Below are 20131 nucleotides of genomic sequence, written 5' to 3'. Positions count from 1 at the left end.
AATTCAAACCCTTGTGGGTGGTATAATAATGATACGTCATCCATCTATTTTCAACTTTTTTCTTCTTCTTCTTCCTGTGCTCCACATAAAACTTGTAATTTCAAACCAAAAATCATTGCTTATGATTTCTCCACGGACATGAAGAATAATATAATAAAGTTTGATTCCCGGTATATAACCAGTTCAAGTCAAATGCGACTTCCTTTTACATAATGGTCAACTACAAAAATCTTCGGGGCCGACCAAAGAGAGACCTTATATGTGATGATTTATATGGGTTGATACCAGCTCTATTAGGAGCTAATATCAACCATCAATCCAATGGTCAGGATCACCAGAATCGTTTTGTCCTAATATGAACTGATATCAATCCTTAATAGAGCTGTTATCAGCGCATATAAATCATGTTATATGTGACCACTTATACATATATATGTAGTATCAGATAACGATGTTTTTTTGTGTTTTCTTTTCTTAACTCATTTAAGTGTGAACGAGGATCCCTTCGCACTTCTATCTCATGTTATCTTACATTTTAGGCATATCTTTCGTGAATACAAACCAAACAATATCGGACTGCAAGCTAATATTCTAGGGATATGTTTGTAAACATCGCGTAACGGGTTTGGGTTTGAGTCCATAAAGAAATGAAATGAAAGTGGATAAAAAAACAAATCTAACCGTTAAAAAAACAAATCGTTGGCTACCATCCATTAGGTTCATTTAATAGACTTTTTCCATAAGAAGAATAAATAAATATATATTTTTCATTGACATTGTCTTGAGTACCACTTATTCAAAGAATCACAGACAAAAACTTACAGAGCCGCCCTAAAAGGCTCTAAAGATAGACATGTATCAGAAAGAAACAGAATTAAAGACGGTCGTCTTTCCAAAGCTGACACTGTATTCCAATCCAAATCTTTATATCTGCACTTCTCATTTCATTTTCGTACATCAACAACCTACCTAGGAGATGAGAAATTATTTGACATAAAAATCCAAATAACTGTACACAAACACGACAAAAATAATACAGTATCGTAGATTCTTTCGTAGAAGAAGATGGATATCATAACCTTACCGGAACAGTACCAAACGTACAAATGATACGAAAACAATAATATGCACAAGGTACAATGGGTCATAATGCAATGGAACAAATAAAATAAAAAAACCAAATAATTTTATTTCACGAGTACCAACTAATCCAACAAACAAAACAAAATTATGGGTCAAGTGCTTTAGGTTAGAAAAGTCGGATCAGTTCTTAGGCTTCGGTCTAGATTAGCAGGTTCCTCAACTGAAGCAGATGCCCTTCAAAGGGAAGGTGATACTGAACTAAGCTCTAGCTCTTGTCGAAGTCTGTTTGGATTTAGAAGCTTGGCTGCGTTAGAAAAAGGTTCATCGCTTGATAATTAAGGTTCAGAAGGTTATAATTATCCTGAAATGGTTAATTTTATTGGTGAAACTGGGTCGATTAATCACTCAGAAGGACTCAAAAATCGGTGATGGACTCAAAAATAAAATAAAAGAGTGACAGACTCCGGAGAGCTGAATTTATTTATAAGTCTTACCGGGAAAATAGTCGGTGAAATCTTTCGGTGTACCAACTAATCCAACAACAGAATCAACCCGTTGGCACCAAATTTAAAAAGAAATAAGAAAAACCAAACACAATAAATTGGATATAAATCTCAAGGGCGCGCCTCTATGTGATGTAGACAAAGACAATAGCGCGTGAACTTAAAATCTTTCTCCCACTCATCGTCATAGATTAAAGAAAAAAAGAGGAAGTGAATTCATTATTAAATGGGTTTTTTATATATATTTTGTTTGTGTATAATTCTAATTACTTTAATAATAATATCACCACAAATTCACAAAATACAATGGGTAAATATGGAAAAAATACAAGGGTAAAACAGTCATGATGATGAAGAAACAAAGTAAGTTCTAAGGATTGTAATTGTTGTATCTTCCAAAATTAGCAAGCTTTCTAGATCTATTAGCACAAAATGAAGCAGCAGCTGAGAGATTAGGTTTATTGTTATGGTGAATTGAAGAAGAAGCAGCCCTAATTTCACCGGAAAATCCATCTTTTTGATTTCTTGATGGACGTTTTGGACTTGCCCTAACTAATGGACTTAAACAAAATGCCATACTACTAACACCACCACCACTCTTTGAATTTGAACCTCCTCTTCTTTGTCTTCCTGGTGTTGCTGTTGTTGATGACTGTTTCCTCCATCCTGGTGATGATTCTGATAAATAACCACCAATGTTGTTAATATCTTCATCTCCAATTACTCCTCCATTGTTGTTTTCAAAATCTCGTTCTAATTCTTCTGTACAATTCGGTGATAATCCTTTGTTTCTGTGATGCCCACGACGATGGTGGTGGGAGTTGTTATTCGTCGTCATCGTCGATCGAGACGGTGATTCTTGTGTTGTTTTCCGGCGATTTCGGATTAACGATGAGTACCACGTTGATGAAATTGGGGATGGTGTTGATACTGACGCCCTGTAAACCGTTGAATTCTCAACAAATCTGCTAGGAGGATCTGGAATTGGAATTGGAATTGGTTGCTCCGGTGGTGGTTGTTCATCGGCAACCACCGATCTATGAGTAGAAGAACGGAACAAATTCGATAAAATACTGAATCTATTCGTGTGTTTCTTCTTCTTCGTCTGAGTAACACTAGTAGTATTTACAGTGTTTGAAGATGGACCTAATTGAGGAGTACTGTAAAATCTTGAATCTAATTGATTTTGATGCCAAGACGAATCATCGGAACGACGACATATATAAGGAGAAACTGACCGTGGAAAGATTAACGGTGGCGGTATCGGATCAGATTTCCGGTGATGTTGATGTTGTGGTTGTTGATCTTCTTCGGATTGTTGTAGAGCTGCTGCTGATCTAGCTTGAGCTTCAACCAAAGCAAATAATCTTTCACGGAGACACGATGCACAGACACCGACACTACTACTCCGGTCTGTTATATGTTTCTTACACCTCATTTCTGATTTCTCTGATGATGATGATCTTCACTGGATTTAGAGGAGGAGGAAGATGAGGGTAGAGAGGTCAAAAGAGAGTTTTTAGTCTAGTCTGTGCTTGAGGAGGAGGAGGTGTTATTTTTGGAGGTTGGGAGTGGGTAAAAATATTAAATTGGGAGAGAGGGACACAAGCAGGTTATAAATAGGTCACACATATTCACACATAGTCTCTCTAGTCTGGTCTGGTGGTCTGGTACCACACCACCAATTTATTGCCCCATTAATTATTTTTCAAAAAAAACACAAATTCTCTTTTTTTTTTTTTTTACTTTAATAAAAAAGTGAAATTGAGAGAGAAAGTGAATTTCTGGTTGGGTTGTTTGCCCTTGCCCTACTAGGGGAAGGGAAGTGGGTATGTGTTGACTCCATTAATGATTTTAGATTTGGATTCAGTTTGAAGATTTTGGTATTTATTCCAAGGTAAATGAATCCCTCTTTTTAATTTAACCCTAGTTTTATTTGCTTTTTCTTTGATTTTTATGATTTTTGATTGTTTTAGACTGGTTAAATCAGAATTTTGGTAAATTGTTGTTGCTGATAATCTTGTTCCAGACTAGTAGTTGTTCCTCATGAGAAATGTGATATTGTGGAGTTAATGTTTGAAAGATTTTACAGTAGATTGGTGTTATTTAGAGTCAGATTGGTTACCTGTTGATCCTGAAAACTCTAGGTTATTGTTACATAGATTGAACAAATAAAAGTATTTTCTTTTACTCAATCTTGGTTGATTCATTAATTTGATGAAGAATATGGAAAAAGGGACTTGTGTTAGTTCAATTATAAAGTGTCCCCTGTTGTTATCAAGTTGGGGGAACTAGATTTTAGTTGAGATTAAGTTGTCAATGCAATGTACTTATTTGGTAATTTTGGCCTAAATTTTGGTATTGTAAATGGAAGGTGTAGTGTCGCTTTTACTTACTTTTCGTTGGAAGCTGCTGAGCTTGCCAACGAAAGGAGCGGACAGATGTTGCTATAAATTGGACAAACCCCATTTGCAGTCAACGTATTTGACAAATTCTTGAAATGATTGGGTTATTAAGCCATATATGCTTAGGCTATCTCTTTTTAGGTTCTGTTTCTTAATTTGAATTTTATTTTAAAGGATTATTGGATTAGCTATACAGATATCTGCTGATTTTCAGATATACGTAATCAGTCGAGTCGAGACCATAAATCTTTGAGTAATTCACACTTGGTTGATATTCATTATTGTAAATTTGAACCTGATTTTGTATAGGTTCCAGTCTCTTTGTTATTCGGTAGTTATGGGAGATTATAAGTCCAACTTCTGCAGCTTCTTCCACCCCGAATCTCTTTAACTTAACAAGTCCGACGACACTATGGTTTTCGTTTTTATTTTGTGTTACATATTCCCGCTATTACTGTTTGTAGTTGTGAATTGTGTTTGGTGTTGTGCTATTGGTCTAGTTCTGCTTTGTTGCTTTTTACAGTTGGTAATTCCTTACTCAATCTTGATTGATTTATTACTCTAAAGAAGAAAATGAAAAAAATAGGGACCTCTGTTAGTTCAATTATCAAGTGTTTCCGATAGTTATCAAGTTGGGGAACTAGATTTAGTTGAGATTAAGTTGTCAATGTAATGTACCTATTCATTCAGTAATTTTTGGCTTTTTGCCTAAGTTTTTTTGGCATTATTGTATTGGTATAGTGTCGCTTTTACTTACTTTTTCATTGGAAGCTGCTGAGCTTGCCAAGGAAAGAAGCAGACGCACGGGTGCTACAAATTGGACAAAAGCTCATAAATTTGCATTCAATGACTTTTGACAATTTCATGAAATGAATGGGCTATTAGCCCGTATACGCCCTGGGTATCTCTTGTTAGGATCTGATCTTAATTTTAATTTTATTTCAAAGGAAGTTTGAATTATGGCTATACAGATATCTGCTGAATTTCAGATATGCATAGTCAGTCGAGTCGAGACTATAAATCTCTCCGAGGAATACACTTGTTTGGTATTCATCATTGTAAATTTAAACCTGATTATGTATACGGATTCAGTCTCTTTGTGTGTTGGTAGTTATGGGGTAATAAGTCCAGCCTCATTTATTTTAGTTATGGGGTAATAAGTCCAACCTTATTTTACAGCTTCTTCCACCCTGAATTTCTTTATTTTAGCAAGTCCCACAACACAGTGGTTTTCATTTTCGTTTTCATTTTCATTTTGTGTTACGTAGAATACGTTTTTCCAGCTATTACTGTTTGTAGTTGTGAATTAGTGTGCTTGAGCTGGTTCCCTAATGTGTTTAGTGTTATACTATTGGTCCAGTTCTGAGCTGTTACTTTTTTTAGCTGGTAATTCCTTCCTTACTCAAATATCTGCATGTTTGTTACAGGGAGAACTTACAACAATGGTTGACTGATTAAAAGCACGCTATCAGTTGTTGTACACGCACATCTTGTTACTGAAATCTTTTCGAATGGATCCCAGGCCTGTTCCAGCTTATTGCCGTCAGCATCAAGTAAGTATAACAATCTTTTCCACATTACTTGTAATATCTCTTTCTACGTAGTTTGAAAAAAATACCGTGCTATTCCAGTAGTAGGAAGGTCTTTGTAACTTCATTCGTAAGTAATTTTTGTTCTTTTGACTTGCAGTACTGGACCAAGAATTTTTGTTCAGTGGTCTCCACTTGGGACATACTTAGCCACTGTTCACTGACAAAGTGCTGTTGTGTAGGGAGGTGCATCCACCTTTGATCGCCTTTAGCGATGTGCCCATCCACAGGTTATATCTTTGTTCAAGTTATCATTTTCATTTTTTTTCTTTTTTCTTTTCTGCATTTAATAATATTGATATTGTTGATAGCAGGTTAAGCTCATTGATTACTCTCCCGGGAAAAATTGGTTGTTCACGTATAACTGCCAGCAATCCTCGCGATACACATGTGAGCAGCCTCTATTTGGGTTTATTTTACTGTTTTTATATTGTTTGATATCAAGCATCACTGAAATGGTGTATTTTTTATGCTCTACTAGAGAGTTTTCTTGAATGCGAGACTTCAAGGGAAGTGCTGATGAGTTTGCTGCTGGTGGAGCTGGGGGTGTATCTGGAGTCTCATGGCCCGTTTTTAGGTGATTTATCCTTTTGTGATATCGTGATGCTTTAACTAGTCATGGGAAAGGTTGACAGATGACGATCAGTAACTTCTTTTTTCATTTTTTACTGTTCAGATGAGGCGGTGGAATATATGATAAGTATTTTGCCAAGCTTGGAAAGAATATTATCTCTATTTATGAGGCAGAGACTTTCACCCTTACTGATAACTGATAAGAAGTCTTGAAAGGTTCAGAATGTGCTCGACTTCAGTTGGTCACCTGCTGATCTCAGCATTACTCTCTTTGCTCCGAAGTTCGTTCGAGCTAACCAACCCGTAAAAGTGAGTGCATAAGTTCTCGATGTGCATCCCTTTCAGAACTATGCTGCTACTTATATTATTCTAAATGTGTCTTTTGTATGCAGGTGAGTCTTTTTCAAATTCCTGGTAAAGAGTAACTCAAGTAGAAGAATCTCTCAGTGTCAGTGATTGCAAAATGTACTGGCAAAGCTATGGATATTACCTTGTGGTTATGGTTGGGTATACAGTGTACCAAAACCAAGAAAAGCACGTGTACTGATTTTGAGCTTTTCCGAATCAAAGAAAGAGATATGACCTGAAGGACATAGATTTGCTTTTGACAGTGTTCTTAATCTTCTCTATAGTATGTGGATTATTTCTTTAGTGAGTATTAGGGCATAATCCTTGATCCTCTATTTGGTACATATATTAGATGAGAAATGTAATTTCCTCTTGGATTTTGTCATATGTGCAGATATGTTGCAACTGCTGTTACTTCTTCATGAACTGGAAAATGGGTTCAACATTTGGTCTTTCGATAGAAAGCTACTGTACAGGCACTCAAGTGAGGACTTGGTGATTATGGCTTATGCTTGGGTGCCTAAAGGACATATCTTTTCTGTTTTCCATGGAGAAGCTCAAGGGAATGAATGCAAATGCCCTCCTTCTGGCAGTTTCATACTTGTTGCTGGGTTGAAACATCTCAATTGACAGTTGGAACACTAGGACGTTGATGAGCTTGAAACCATGGCCACTGGGAGCATTTTATGGCAACAGAAATTGATGAAGATCCCACTGGAAGGTACCAACACTTTTTAAGAAATTATTTTACAGTGTTTTTAACCCTATCTATGCGTGGATTTTCTCTTTAGTTGGTATTATGGGATAATTATATTTCCTCTTTTTGGTACTTATATCGGATGAGAAATGTAATTCCTCTTGGATTGTGTTATATTTGCAGATATGTTGCAACTGCTGTTATTTCCATTCATAAAATGAAAAATAGGTTCAACATCGTCTTTCAATGGAAAGCTACTGTACAGGCCCCCAAGGGATCACCGATCACACGTCTATGAGGTAAGAAATATCTTTATTGTTTATTCTCTTCAATTGCTGAACCCTGAAACCTAACCATGTATAAACTTTTCGGTCTTGCAGTTTTTGTGGCGCCCAAGGCCACCATCCTTCTTGACTGCTGAAAAGGAAGAAGAAATTGCTAAAAACCTCAAGATATACAGGAAGAAGTGATCGAGGACCAAGATGTCAATGCTCAAGTGAGCTAGCAAGCTAAAGAAGGCAGCTGCAAGAGTCATGGGCATCTGATTCATGAATTGCCGGAAATTCAAACAGTTACACAGCACCGTTCGGAGTTCAGCCCAAGCCCGACCAATAATATGCACAACCTTAAACCCGGCCCAACTAACCCATTTCAAAAAATTGCGCGTGAGAGAGTTCCAGATGTTTCTAGAATAATCCCACTTTCCCAAACTTAAATCCAACGGGTCATAACTCCCGGAAGAAAAGAACCTTCTGGAAATAACCAGCTCTTTCCAAACCTGAAACCTCCTTTAACTCCTTTCCTAAATACAACTCCACCGCCGGAAGCTTCACGAATCAAATTCTTATCTTATATATAAGCACATCTCGTCCCCCCCTGAAAACTCATTCAATACAATCTTTTCTTCTCAGAAACAAACTTGTGCAAAATTTTCTTTTTCTTCTTTAGTTTCAAAGAATGGCTGAAGGACCTGCGATTGGTATAGATTTAGGCACAACTTATTCATGTGTTGGAGTATGGCAACATGATAGAGTTGAGATCATTGCTAATGATCAAGGAAACAGAACAACACCTTCATATGTTGCTTTTACTGATACTGAGCGGTTGATCGGTGATGCTGCTAAGAATCAGGTTGCCATGAACCCTGTCAACACCGTCTTTGGTAAGATTTCTGATTTCCTTTCTCTATTACTTACTTTTCAGTGATTATTTGTGAATTTGGTTAGGGTTTGATATGAGGGTTTTGGTGTCTGACTCGGTCCGAGTCAATTAGGTCTGCTTTTTAGACCAAAATCTGTCTTTGTCTTTTAAAGAGGAAGTAAATCTTAACCTACAAAATCAAAATTAAAATAAAAAGTTAAACCACCAAATTTACTCATCTCTGCCCACCAATTTGTTTTTGTTGGTTTTGAATTGTTGTGATTCTTCTTGTGTACTAAATGTTTTTCTGATATATGCAGATGCAAAGCGTTTGATTGGAAGAAAGGTTTCTGATCCATCAGTTCAGGCTGATATGAAGCTATGGCCTTACAAGGTTACAGCTGGACCAGCTGAAAAACCCGTCATTACTGTCACTTACAAAGGCGAAGAGAAGCAATTTTCAGCTGAAGAAATCTCATCTATGGTTCTCATCAAGATGCGCGAGATTGCAGAGGCGTACCTTGGTTCTTCTATAAAGAATGCAGTTGTTACCGTACCTGCATACTTCAATGACTCGCAGCGTCAAGCTACAAAGGATGCTGGTTCCATTGCTGGTCTTAATGTCCTGAGAATCATCAACGAACCAACTGCTGCTGCAATTGCTTATGGTCTTGATAAGAAATCATCGAGTACAGGGGAGAAGAATGTTCTAATTTTTGATCTTGGTGGTGGTACATTTGATGTTTCCTTGCTGACTATTGAAGAGGGTATCTTCGAAGTGAAGGCTACGGCTGGAGATACTCATCTTGGAGGAGAAGATTTTGACAACAGGATGGTCAATCACTTCGTGCAAGAGTTTAAGAGGAAGAATAAGAAGGATATCACTGGAAATCCAAGGGCATTAAGAAGGTTGAGGACAGCTTGTGAGAGGGCTAAGAGGACTCTTTCATCCACTGCCCAGACTACAATTGAAATTGATTCTCTCTATGAGGGTGTTGATTTCTACACATCTATTACTCGTGCCAGATTCGAAGAGATGAACATGGATTTGTTCAGGAAGTGTATGGAACCAGTCGAGAAGTGCTTGAGAGATGCTAAGATGGACAAGAGCAGTGTTCATGATGTTGTTCTGGTTGGTGGATCAACTCGGATTCCTAAAGTGCAGCAACTGTTGCAGGAGTTCTTTAATGGCAAGGAACTCTGCAAGAGCATTAATCCCGATGAAGCTGTGGCTTATGGAGCGGCTGTGCAGGCTGCCATTTTGACTGGTGCAAGTAATGATAACTTGAATCAGATTTTGCTGTTGGATGTTGCTCCTCTCTCTCTTGGGCTCGAAACTGCCGGAGGGGTTATGACTACTTTGATCGCAAGAAACACCACCATTCCCACCAAGAAGGAGCAAGTTTTCTCAACCTACGCCGACAACCAACCTGGAGTGCTGATTCAGGTGTTTGAAGGGGAGAGGGCAAGAACCAGGGATAACAACTTGCTTGGTAAATTTGAGCTTTCTGGAATTCCACCTGCGCCTCGTGGTGTCCCTCAGATCACTGTTTGCTTCGACATTGACGCAAATGGTATTCTTAATGTATCTGCTGAGGACAAAACTACAGGGAAGAAAAACAAAATCACCATCACAAACGATAAAGGAAGGTTGTCCAAGGAGGAGATTGAGAAGATGGTGCAGGAGGCAGAGAGGTACAAGACAGAGGATGAGGAACACAAGAAGAAAATCGAGTCGAAGAATGGTTTGGAGAATTATGCTTACAATATGAGAAATACCATCAAGGATGAGAAGATTGCTGGGAAGTTAGCACCAGAAGACAAGAAGAAGATTGAGGATGCCATTGAAGCTGCTATCCAGTGGCTTGACAGCAACCAGCTCGCAGAGGCGGAGGAATTTGATGATAAGATGAAGGAGCTGGAGAGTCTGTGCAACCCAATCATCGCCAAGATGTATCAAGGTGGTGCTGGACCTGACATGGGTGGTTTTGGTGGCATGGGCGAGGATGGTCCTTCAATGGGCGGTGCTGGTAGCACTGGTGCAGGACCTAAGATTGAAGAGGTTGATTAAGTGGAGGATTTTTTTTTTGGGTAGCTCAGTTTTAGTTTATTCTTTTTAAATTTTTTTAAGCTTTTATTTTGGTGGTACAGTCTGGATGTTGGTTGAAGTTCAGATACCAAATGGAAATATTTCAGTTTTAGTTTGTTAATTATTTTTTAAATTTTGATTTCTTTGTTATTCTGTCTGAATCTTAAATAGCTGCTTGCTATCTTCGGCCCTGCAAACATATTTCGATCATTGTTTATGCTCCAAATTTCACTTGAGATTGAAACGCCTTGGATTACTAATCTAATTGACAGACATTGCAGAGTCTTTAGCTGCCATAGCAAGCTTGTAGCCCATATTTTTACATTCACGCTTCACGCATCTCGGCTTAACCAAACACACAAAATTTACCCAAAACACATTTTAGTATTTCGGCTTGTTCTGAAGAGGATGCCATCTTTGTTACTGCTCTGGTAGTTGGGGCTTGATATGCCTAATTGGATGGTGCCCAGAGTTATGAACACCTTGACAAGTTGGAAATCTCCAACAAAAATCCGACTACCAGATGAGGCTCAGCCAGGTCCATTCTCTTCTCTCATAATAACAACCCTTTTCCAGTTCCCTAAGACAAAAACCTCTCCATGGTCCATCCAAATTTCTTAAACACATCTCCCTCCGTTTCTAAAAAATAGGCTCGTTTGGTTTTCACAAAAATTAAAAAAATTAATCATTATAACCACTTTTAACATACACTCCAAATCTTCAACCTTCAAAAGGCTTGTTGAATTTCAGGAATGTTTACATCAAATATTCCCTCATATGACACCTTGGTTTTGTTGAAAGAATTACGAATATAATCGAAGAAGATACGGAGATAATGGAGCCAGTAGAATTAAATTGAGGAGGCACAAATCCATGATCATCCTTTTAACCAGTTGTACAAGAGGATCAAACTCATGACGGATACATACTTATAAAATGGTTATGTAATCTTCACACAGTTTGCTTTCGGAATGAGATAACAAGTAAAACTCACGTGAAACCAAATGATATTGGCATTGTCTTACTGAGCGATATATGTTAACTACTGTTTTTTTTTTTTTTTTTTTTTTTTTTTGTCTTTATAAAATATTTACGGGATTTTTTTTTTTACTTTCTTATTTAGGGATCCAGCCCACTTTTCATTCTTCCTTTATAAACGGACAAGCGAGTCTGTCCGTTTCCATTGCTTAAGTTTTGATTTATTTTTTCCAAGTTTACCCCTTAAGCCAAGTTAGTTACCAACCATAGTTAAGCTAATTTGGGTTTGTGAGGTTTACCCGGATATGAAATGGATACTAGTTTAGAGAGAGTCATATCCCAATTCTTTTAGTATCCATCACTATTTTTCTTTTAGTTTCTCCATTCCAGTTTTTCCTCCCTCTTCTTCCTCTTATGTAACTTTGCAGAGACGGATGGATATGAATTCATATCATATAGTAGATTGATTGTAATCTGGTGGTTGAAACCCTAACCATCTTTTTACTGTTTAAAAACCCAATTCCCGTGCTTCTCCTTTAGATTTTTAAACGACACTGCATAATCATACTAAGGATTACCCATCTGAGCTGGGATAAATATTTATTGTTTCTGGCTTACCCAGTTGATTCCCTGTATGTCGAACTTCGGTTTTGTTCTGTTCCATAAGATTGAAAGCGATAATGAAACCCATCATCCTTCATTGTTATGTTTTTGGTATGTATAGTTAGTTCCACATTAATTTTAACTCACTGGGTCAGTCTGTTTAAACTTTGTTTATTCGTCCTTTTAATATGCACATTTATAGTTCAAATGGCGGGCGACGCTCCTTGGGAAGGTTTTGACGAAGATGAGTTGGCATCGGTGTTGGATAGTTACTGCATCCAAGATGAAAAAAATGGCTGTGATCCAAGGCTTCAAAATCACATAACGTCCACGGTGAACATGTCTGTGGTTGCTGACCCGTTAATGCAGCATGGGCAACGGAATAAATCTGTTATTGTCGATCTTACCCCGTGTCCGATGGTAAAACCAAATAAGCCGACAAACAATTGCAGGGCCTGCGGGAGAACAAAGACATTTACAAGACTTTAGATGCAGGCGAACAGATTTTCACGGATGTGAAACATCATACAACTAAGTGTTGAGGTTTCCCATTGACTTGTACAACACTTGAGAAATGGCAGAATAAACTTCGGTCCTTGTAGTTGCCGCAATGTAAATACAATTTTATCTTAATGCGCAAGTGAATTAAATGATATGGTATTCTTAAATGTTTCCTGAAAATATACGGTCGGTTCCTGGTAAAGTTTGTAGTACTAAAGAAGCGCCTATCTATTTGTGAATTTTATTGAAAGATTGGTCGGTTGGTCTTCAGACGGTCGTATAAATAAATTGGGTAAATAGCAAAGAAAAGTCGTATAAAATTAATCTGGTACGTAATAAAGAATTATGTTTAAAATAAATTGGGTACCAAACTAAAAATGGCAACAACCGTAACAGGGTCGCATCAAGTAATTAGTTAGGATCTTCTGATAATAGTACAAGTTTCAATTGATACCTGATTCTTCAAGTACTAAAGTTTTTGATGGGTTACTCTGTTGGAGGGTCATATAAATTTTTCCCAAAAAAAGCTCAAAAATTTTGATGGGTAAATCTGTTGGAGGATCGTATTAATTTAACTACGTATGCTGCCCAGTCTGTACTATTAAAAATATTTGGTGCATTGTTTTAGTTTCTAATGGAAAAGTAGATCGACAAGTCGGGTATCCGTGTACTCCAACTTGCCGCTGGATCACATGAGCTATTATAGGTACTGTTTTTATTATGAACTTCTATTGTAATAATAGTGTTGTAGTAATAGGAAGAAAAAAAAAATCTTAAATCGTGTACAGTTAATGCCCATTTTTAACAACACCATTCTATCTGGATAAACAAATATACCAATCATTTACTTGAATGGAAATGTTACAGGCTTGGTACAATCATTTACCAACATGTAAGAAACAATCAATTCACAAAGTATAAAGAGTATCAATGGTAAACCGTAATAGGATACACTCAATAAAATGGAAAATTTCAAACTAAAATGAAGACTGGATTTTTCCAGAGATAAAAAGCACCAAATAGAAAGTGATAAACACTTTGGTGCTAAAGCCGATAATTGTCCATGGAATACCAGTCATGGCAGTAATATAGACGAGCATGCATGTATACATGGAATACCAACACTTTGGAACTGTAAACAGCTACACGTCCGCAATGTAAGATCCACAGAATACAATTCTCCCAGGTGGTCGACAGAAAACTTGTTGTTGCCGTAACTAGTGGGAATGAATTGTTTGGTCTTGTTAACAACTTTGACCAATTTCTTTGATGCATATCGGGTGATAGACTTAGTACGCGTGAAACTCCTGTCATGGCGCTTAGCAAAGTAAAGAGCTGCCTTCACGCGGGTAGCCTGGACAAGTGCCGCAACGAGATAAGACCGTGCAACTTGAAGTTGAGAATTTGTCGACTCGCACATATTTGTTGTGAATATACCCCACCGTTTCAGGGGAAACAGAAAGGCTTGAGTCCATAGTGCCTTGTCATACTTAAGAAACCATTCTGCACACCTTGGCGAGGCTTTACGGATCTCACCCATATGGTATTCAAAATTTCGGGGAAGAGCTGTAGTAGCGGCTATCCACATGAACTCACGTACCGTCGCATCGTTGAAAGTCGTATAGAAGTTCTCCAAGAAATGACGCACACAGTTAACACAAATATTACTTTTGACTGCAATCACCTGATTCTGGATCTTAGTCAATGTGTTTGTTTTTCCAGTCATATTTGACTCAATTGACTAAAAAAACGAGTATCAGTGACATTTTATTAATTGACTCAAACAGACCAGGCTCAGGGATTAGGTCCGAGTCAGGTTGCGAGTCAGATCTTACTCAAACTAAAAAGCACACTGTCTAATATGATATCCGACTCGCACCCAATCAAGGACCGAGTCAGATCCAAACATCAATTCAATAGAAGACAATCGTGTTGTTCACCCCATGTTTATTTGATTTAACTCGTGATCTCATATTTGAATTTGACTTAGTGTTCGACTCAGCTTGAGTCAATGTCAGAGTATTTGCTTTCTTATTTTCGCACTATTTGTCTTGAAATATGAGATGATACCTCAGAGTTATTCGAGTGAGTATTATTTCGTACCCAATTTCAGGGACGGGTCTAGCAAGGGGCTAATCCGGACTATAGCCCGTCCTAATTTTTAGCTGAATAAAATTTTTGTATAAGGATTTTTTTCAGAATTAGTACGTAGCCCACCTTTATTCATATATAGTCCTTGTAATTGAAGCACGAATAATTTTTGGCCCAATTTTTTTTCTTTTCAGAACTTCAAATTTCCTGTGACACGTTCATTTACTTTCTCATTCTTCTTTTATAAACCATAAATTTCCATTTCAAATCACTTTCGGTAATTAAATTTTGCGGATTTTAATTTTCTAGTTGTTTATTTAGCATTTTATATGCAAATTCCAATTAACCACTAATTATATAACTCGTTCCAAAAAAAAGTTGCCGCGGCCTTCAGCCGCATTGACAGCTAGTGATATTCCTGTCCGATCTTGGAAAGATTTCTGGGTCGTCCCTCAGCCCAACCTTGTTAGACACATACTTGTAGAGCCGGAGAGGCATAGCCGAAGGTAAGCGCTCCAGCTACAAAAAATGACTCCATCCAAAACTATTTGTTGTCTATTTCCAAACCTCATTCTTTATGCAAATACCCCAAATGTCCTTGAAAGTCCAAATCCGAAACATTCTCTTGAATCTCTCAGAATCCCCTGAATCTGAAGAAGAAGAAGAAGAAGAAGAAGAAGCATCGAATAATGTCAAGCACTCCAAATGAGATCTTCCTCGAAATTCTTTTGAAATTACCAGTGAAATCTACACTTGTATGTAAGTGTGTTTACAATTCTTGGTATGAACTCATTCCTAACCCTAATTTTGTTAGAATGCACTGTAATCTTACCATCCAAATAAACCAACTCTATTCTCATGATATCTAACTTCGATTTTGGTAGGTTGGGAAAGGTAATTTGGTCATTAAGCTTTGATTCTCGAATGATATTCATTTGTGTGGTGTCAAAATTGGTAAGCCATTGGGGGTGTTTAGAAAGAGATGTTCAATTTATTGGTTCTTGTAATGGTTTTGTTTGCATTTGGAATCAATAGAAAAAATTCTCTTGTCTTTGGAGTCCTGGCTATACAAGGAATTACCAGATAAACCAGTGGATCGAAATAGTTTATGAATACAATTCTGGTGATTGCAAAGTGATATGCTTGTATGTCCATTCTGATGGTTCTATAGTTGATGTCTATACGATGGGACCAGATTCGTGGACAAAATGAGAGCGTATGTGCAGGAAGACTCTGGAATTTATCATTGGTTAGGTGAAAGGATTGACAGTTTCTCTGTTGGTGTTAGAGTTTCTTTAAGAATGACCTTGTATTCCATTGGAGAGAAGTAGTAGAGGAAGAAGATCATTTTTTTGTCGTTCTGTAGCGTGCGTTGGTCCTATCTACTTTCCAGGTCTTGTTATTCCTGTAATCAGACTTGGTAATTTCGAAGCGATGATACTCGAGGAAGTGCAGGTTTGTTCATCTTCATTATCTCTTTCTCTATGTATTCTTGGCAGCTTAATTCATTTCTGTTCATGATAAGATTGACTGGATACCCTTTACTATTTTACACCAAGGTGTCTCTCTGAATCATTAGAATGGAACCTTATGCACAGGAAAACAAACTCTAACTGCTGATACGTGAATTTTAATTTACGCTTTTTGCGTCTCTCTGAACCTTCTGTTAGAATTGCATGTTCCATATTGCTTTTTGTGTACGGTTGCAGTGCTAAGTGCAGAATCATGTATAGATTTGTTCCAAGAATGCTGTCCAAGTGTTACCATTTCGTATTTGGCTCAATGAGTTCAATTCATTATAGGGTAGTATAGGTCAGGATAGAAAGTGAGGCAACTCAATTGAAATGTAAAAGAATGTGTTGTTTCTTTCTACTAAATGCTCTTATCATATTCACTGTCCATACTCCATAACAAATTAAGAAAAGTTGATTTTGTTATTGCAGGTTGATCGGAGTTTAATCTTATATAACCAGAAGAAGATTATGGGGTTGGCTTAATTTCATTTAACAATAGAATGAAGGACCGATAAGAGGAAACCAATGGGAGCATAAGCAAAAGCCTAAGAAGAAAACTTGAAGAGGTAAAATATCTTATGCTTCATTGCCTTTGTCCTGTTGCTGTAGGTCCGCATTGTTCAGTGAAAAAAGTGAGCAACTTAGGAAGCACAAAAATGATAGAAGTTAATTTTAATTATGCTCAACTTTAAGAATGTTAAACGCAACATAGAAGCCTAGCCAAATTTTTGCAAGGTTTCCATAAATATGGCATATTAAGAAGTTTCCATACAAAGGTGTGGGAGTTCTAGAATCTTCCAGATGTATCTGAACCCCAGTTTCCTTATTTGATCCCAATTTCCTTTAGTTGATCTTCCGGAAACTTCTGGAACTAACTAGAGAAATCCATTCCTGTATATAAACAACAACCAACCTCTCTTTCTCCTCATAAAATTATTCTTTGCTTCACAAAATTCTCATAACCAAGTTCTGCAAATTTTCCTTCTAAGCAATTTTTTTTTCTGTGAGTTATTTATAATATTTAAGGAGAATGACAGGAACAGGGGAAGGGCCAGCGATTGGTATTGATTTGGGTACAACATATTCGTGTGTAGGAGTTTGGCAACATGATAGAGTTGAGATTATTGCTAATGATCAAGGGAATAGAACTACACCTTCTTATGTTGCTTTCACTGATACTGAGAGGTTGATTGGTGATGCTGCTAAAAATCAAGTTGCTATGAATCCTGTCAACACTGTCTTTGGTAAGATTTTTTTGGTTCTTTTTCTAATATTTCTTTTTCATTGATTTTGTGTGGATTAGTCAAGTAGACCATATATTGCATGTCTGAGTTATGTAGCGAGCTCGATGAATATGTCTGACTCAAAGTGAAACAGAGTCGGTTTAGAAGCTAATAGAACAATGTGCATGTTTGTTTGTTTGAACAAGATTTCTCAACATGTAAACCTTAGTATTGGCCTTGTTGCGTATTTTTCTATGTTTGATTTGATTTGATTTGTATCAGGCTTTGTATAGATAAATAAAAATCATGAGTCTGACTCGGCTGAGTCAATTCGGGTTGATCGATCCAGCCAAAAAGAGTTGCCAGTTTTTGACCAATTTGTTTTTGTTGATTTAGAATTATTATTATTGTTATTATTATGCCTCTTCTTGTTGTTAGTGCCTATACTGAATTACTCTTGTTTCTGATACTTGTAGATGCAAAGCGTTTGATTGGGAGAAGGGTTTCAGATCCATCAGTTCAAGCTGATATGAAGCTGTGGCCTTACAAGGTTACAGCTGGACCAGGTGAAAAACCTATGATTAATGTGACTTACAAAGGCGAAGAGAAGCAATTTTTAGCTGAAGAAATATCATCTATGGTTCTTATCAAAATGCGTGAGATTGCAGAAGCTTATCTCGGTTCTTCTATAAAGAATGCTGTTGTTACTGTCCCTGCATACTTCAATGACTCGCAGCGTCAAGCTACAAAGGATGCTGGTGTTATTGCTGGTCTTAATGTGATGCGAATTATCAATGAGCCAACTGCTGCTGCAATTGCTTATGGTCTTGATAAGAAAACTTCGAGCACCGGGGAGAAGAATGTTCTAATTTTTGATCTTGGTGGTGGTACATTTGATGTTTCCTTACTGACCATTGAAGAGGGTATTTTCGAAGTGAAAGCTACTGCTGGAGATACCCATCTTGGAGGAGAAGATTTTGATAACAGGATGGTGAATCACTTTGTGCAAGAGTTTAAGAGGAAGAACAAGAAGGATATCAGTGGAAATCCTAGGGCTCTAAGAAGGTTGAGGACAGCATGTGAGAGAGCAAAGAGGACTCTTTCAGCCACCGCTCAGACCAATATTGAGATTGATTCCTTATATGAAGGTGTTGATTTTTACACATCCATTACTCGTGCTAGATTTGAAGAGATGAACATGGATCTATTCAGGAAGTGCATGGAGCCTGTTGAGAAGTGTTTGAGGGATGCTAAGATGGACAAGAGTAGTGTTCATGATGTTGTTCTAGTCGGTGGATCAACCAGGATTCCTAAAGTGCAACAGCTGTTGCAGGAGTTTTTTAATGGGAAAGAACTCTGCAAGAGTATTAATCCCGATGAAGCTGTGGCTTATGGAGCGGCTGTGCAGGCAGCGATTTTGAGTGGTGATAGTACTGAGAAGTTGACTACATTGTTGCTGTTGGACGTTGCTCCTCTCTCCCTTGGACTTGAGACAGCTGGAGGGGTTATGACTACTTTGATTCCAAGAAACACCACCATTCCCACCAAGAAGGAGCAAGTTTTCTCAACCTACGCCGACAACCAACCTGGAGTGCTGATTCAGGTGTTTGAAGGGGAGAGGGCAAGAACCAGAGATAACAACTTGCTTGGTAAATTTGAGCTTTCTGGAATTCCACCTGCGCCTCGTGGTGTCCCTCAGATCACTGTTTGCTTCGACATTGACGCAAATGGTATTCTTAATGTGTCTGCTGAGGAGAAAACTACAGGGAAGAAGAACAAAATCACAATTACAAACGATAAAGGAAGGTTGTCCAAGGAGGAGATTGAGAAGATGGTGCAAGAGGCAGAAATGTACAAGACAGAGGATGAAGAGCACAAGAAGAAAATTGAATCGAAAAATGGTTTGGAGAATTATGCTTACAATATGAGGAACACCATCAAGGACGAGAAGATTGCTGGGAAGTTGGATCCAGCTGACAAGAAGAAGATTGAGGATGCCATTGAAGCTGCTATCCAGTGGCTCGACACCAACCAGCTTGCAGAGGCGGAGGAATTTGACGATAAGATGAAAGATTTGGAGAGTCTGTGCAACCCAATCATTGCTAAGATGTATCAAGGTGGTGCTGGACCTGACATGGGTGGCTTTGGTGGCATGGAAGAGGATAGTCCTTCAATGGGTGGTTCTGGTAACACTGGTGCGGGACCTAAGATTGAGGAAGTTGATTAAGCAAACCAAATTGGAGGAAAAGCTAGTAGGGTTGGAAGTTGATGGGGATCTATTTTGTTTAAATTTACTTTAGTTTTAGTCTGTTAAAATGTCATTTTTCATATCTTTATGCCTCTCTCTGTGAATCTCTAAAACTACTTAGTAAGTACTTACTGATATCTCTGACCTTATCTTGTGAGCATTATTTGGTGTCTCCTCCAATTCGGGGAGGAGGTGAGACGGCGAAATTGATTGGCAAAAAAAAAATCAAAGCTATTTGTCATGGTTCTAAAATACAAAAAAAGAACAGGTGAGAATTCGAGTTTAGATCTCTCAATCTAACATGTGCTTTAGATAATTGAGTGGACAAATAGCAGCAGCCCCTGTTATTTTTGCTTCTTTTGTCAATCAAAATGATAATTGCAGCAGAAAAACCCAAAAACAATGACAGAAAACATTCCCACTACTTTAGGCTGCTGGTATTCATTCAATTCAATGTTTTGGCACTGTTTAGTTTATTGCTATACACTTTTGTGTATTATGACTTGAAATCTGGCGCCCATTTCATTTGACCAACTAAACCGTGTC

The 20131-nt window shown here is 37.7% G+C and overlaps 3 protein-coding genes across 6 annotated transcripts; 2 read left to right on the top strand and 1 right to left on the bottom strand.

Annotated features, from left to right (window-relative positions):
* Window positions 1–1805: 1805 nt before the first annotated feature.
* On the bottom strand, window positions 1806–3233 carry LOC113310383. The gene has a single exon (XM_026559041.1). The coding sequence runs from the start codon at window positions 3022–3024 to the stop codon at window positions 1957–1959; it is 1068 nt and encodes a 355-aa protein (XP_026414826.1). The 5' UTR covers window positions 3025–3233; the 3' UTR covers window positions 1806–1956.
* A 123-nt stretch (window positions 3234–3356) lies between these two features.
* On the top strand, window positions 3357–10608 carry LOC113310382 (probable mediator of RNA polymerase II transcription subunit 37c). The gene is made up of 11 exons (XM_026559040.1): window positions 3357–3483; window positions 5419–5544; window positions 5681–5810; window positions 5895–5970; window positions 6062–6157; window positions 6257–6462; window positions 6546–6804; window positions 6896–7222; window positions 7382–7497; window positions 7579–8360; window positions 8659–10608. The coding sequence occupies exons 10-11, from the start codon at window positions 8156–8158 to the stop codon at window positions 10407–10409; spliced, it is 1956 nt and encodes a 651-aa protein (XP_026414825.1). The 5' UTR covers window positions 3357–3483; window positions 5419–5544; window positions 5681–5810; window positions 5895–5970; window positions 6062–6157; window positions 6257–6462; window positions 6546–6804; window positions 6896–7222; window positions 7382–7497; window positions 7579–8155; the 3' UTR covers window positions 10410–10608.
* Window positions 10609–15195: 4587 nt separating this feature from the next.
* LOC113309702 (probable mediator of RNA polymerase II transcription subunit 37c) lies at window positions 15196–19748 on the top strand. Of its 4 annotated transcripts, none has more exons than XM_026558198.1 (5): window positions 15196–15359; window positions 15485–16055; window positions 16544–16680; window positions 17152–17358; window positions 17814–19748. In XM_026558198.1, exons 4-5 carry the CDS (start codon window positions 17334–17336, stop codon window positions 19562–19564), a joined length of 1776 nt encoding a protein of 591 aa, XP_026413983.1. In that variant the 5' UTR covers window positions 15196–15359; window positions 15485–16055; window positions 16544–16680; window positions 17152–17333; the 3' UTR covers window positions 19565–19748. The 4 variants fall into 4 exon arrangements, with proteins under 4 accessions (XP_026413983.1, XP_026413982.1, XP_026413981.1 ...); XM_026558197.1 differs by having other exon boundaries at window positions 15196–15381; XM_026558196.1 differs by having other exon boundaries at window positions 15196–16055.
* Window positions 19749–20131: the final 383 nt, after the last annotated feature.

This window comes from Papaver somniferum, chromosome 9, assembly GCF_003573695.1.
Source record: "Papaver somniferum cultivar HN1 chromosome 9, ASM357369v1, whole genome shotgun sequence".
NCBI lineage: Eukaryota > Viridiplantae > Streptophyta > Magnoliopsida > Ranunculales > Papaveraceae > Papaver > Papaver somniferum.
This window is presented reverse-complemented; position numbering and strand designations above follow the sequence as displayed.

Excerpts from the sequence above, each read along its gene's own strand:
- LOC113309702 (XM_026558195.1), top strand. The coding sequence starts at position 17,145 with ATGACAGGAACAGGGGAAGGGCCAGCGATTGGTATTGATTTGGGTACA. Across the intron at positions 17,359-17,813 it reads TCCTGTCAACACTGTCTTTG|ATGCAAAGCGTTTGATTGGG; the intron begins GTAAGATTTTTT and ends TGATACTTGTAG.
- LOC113310382 (XM_026559040.1), top strand. The coding sequence starts at position 8,156 with ATGGCTGAAGGACCTGCGATTGGTATAGATTTAGGCACAACTTATTCA. Across the intron at positions 8,361-8,658 it reads CCCTGTCAACACCGTCTTTG|ATGCAAAGCGTTTGATTGGA; the intron begins GTAAGATTTCTG and ends TGATATATGCAG.
- LOC113310383 (XM_026559041.1), bottom strand. The coding sequence starts at position 3,024 with ATGAGGTGTAAGAAACATATAACAGACCGGAGTAGTAGTGTCGGTGTC.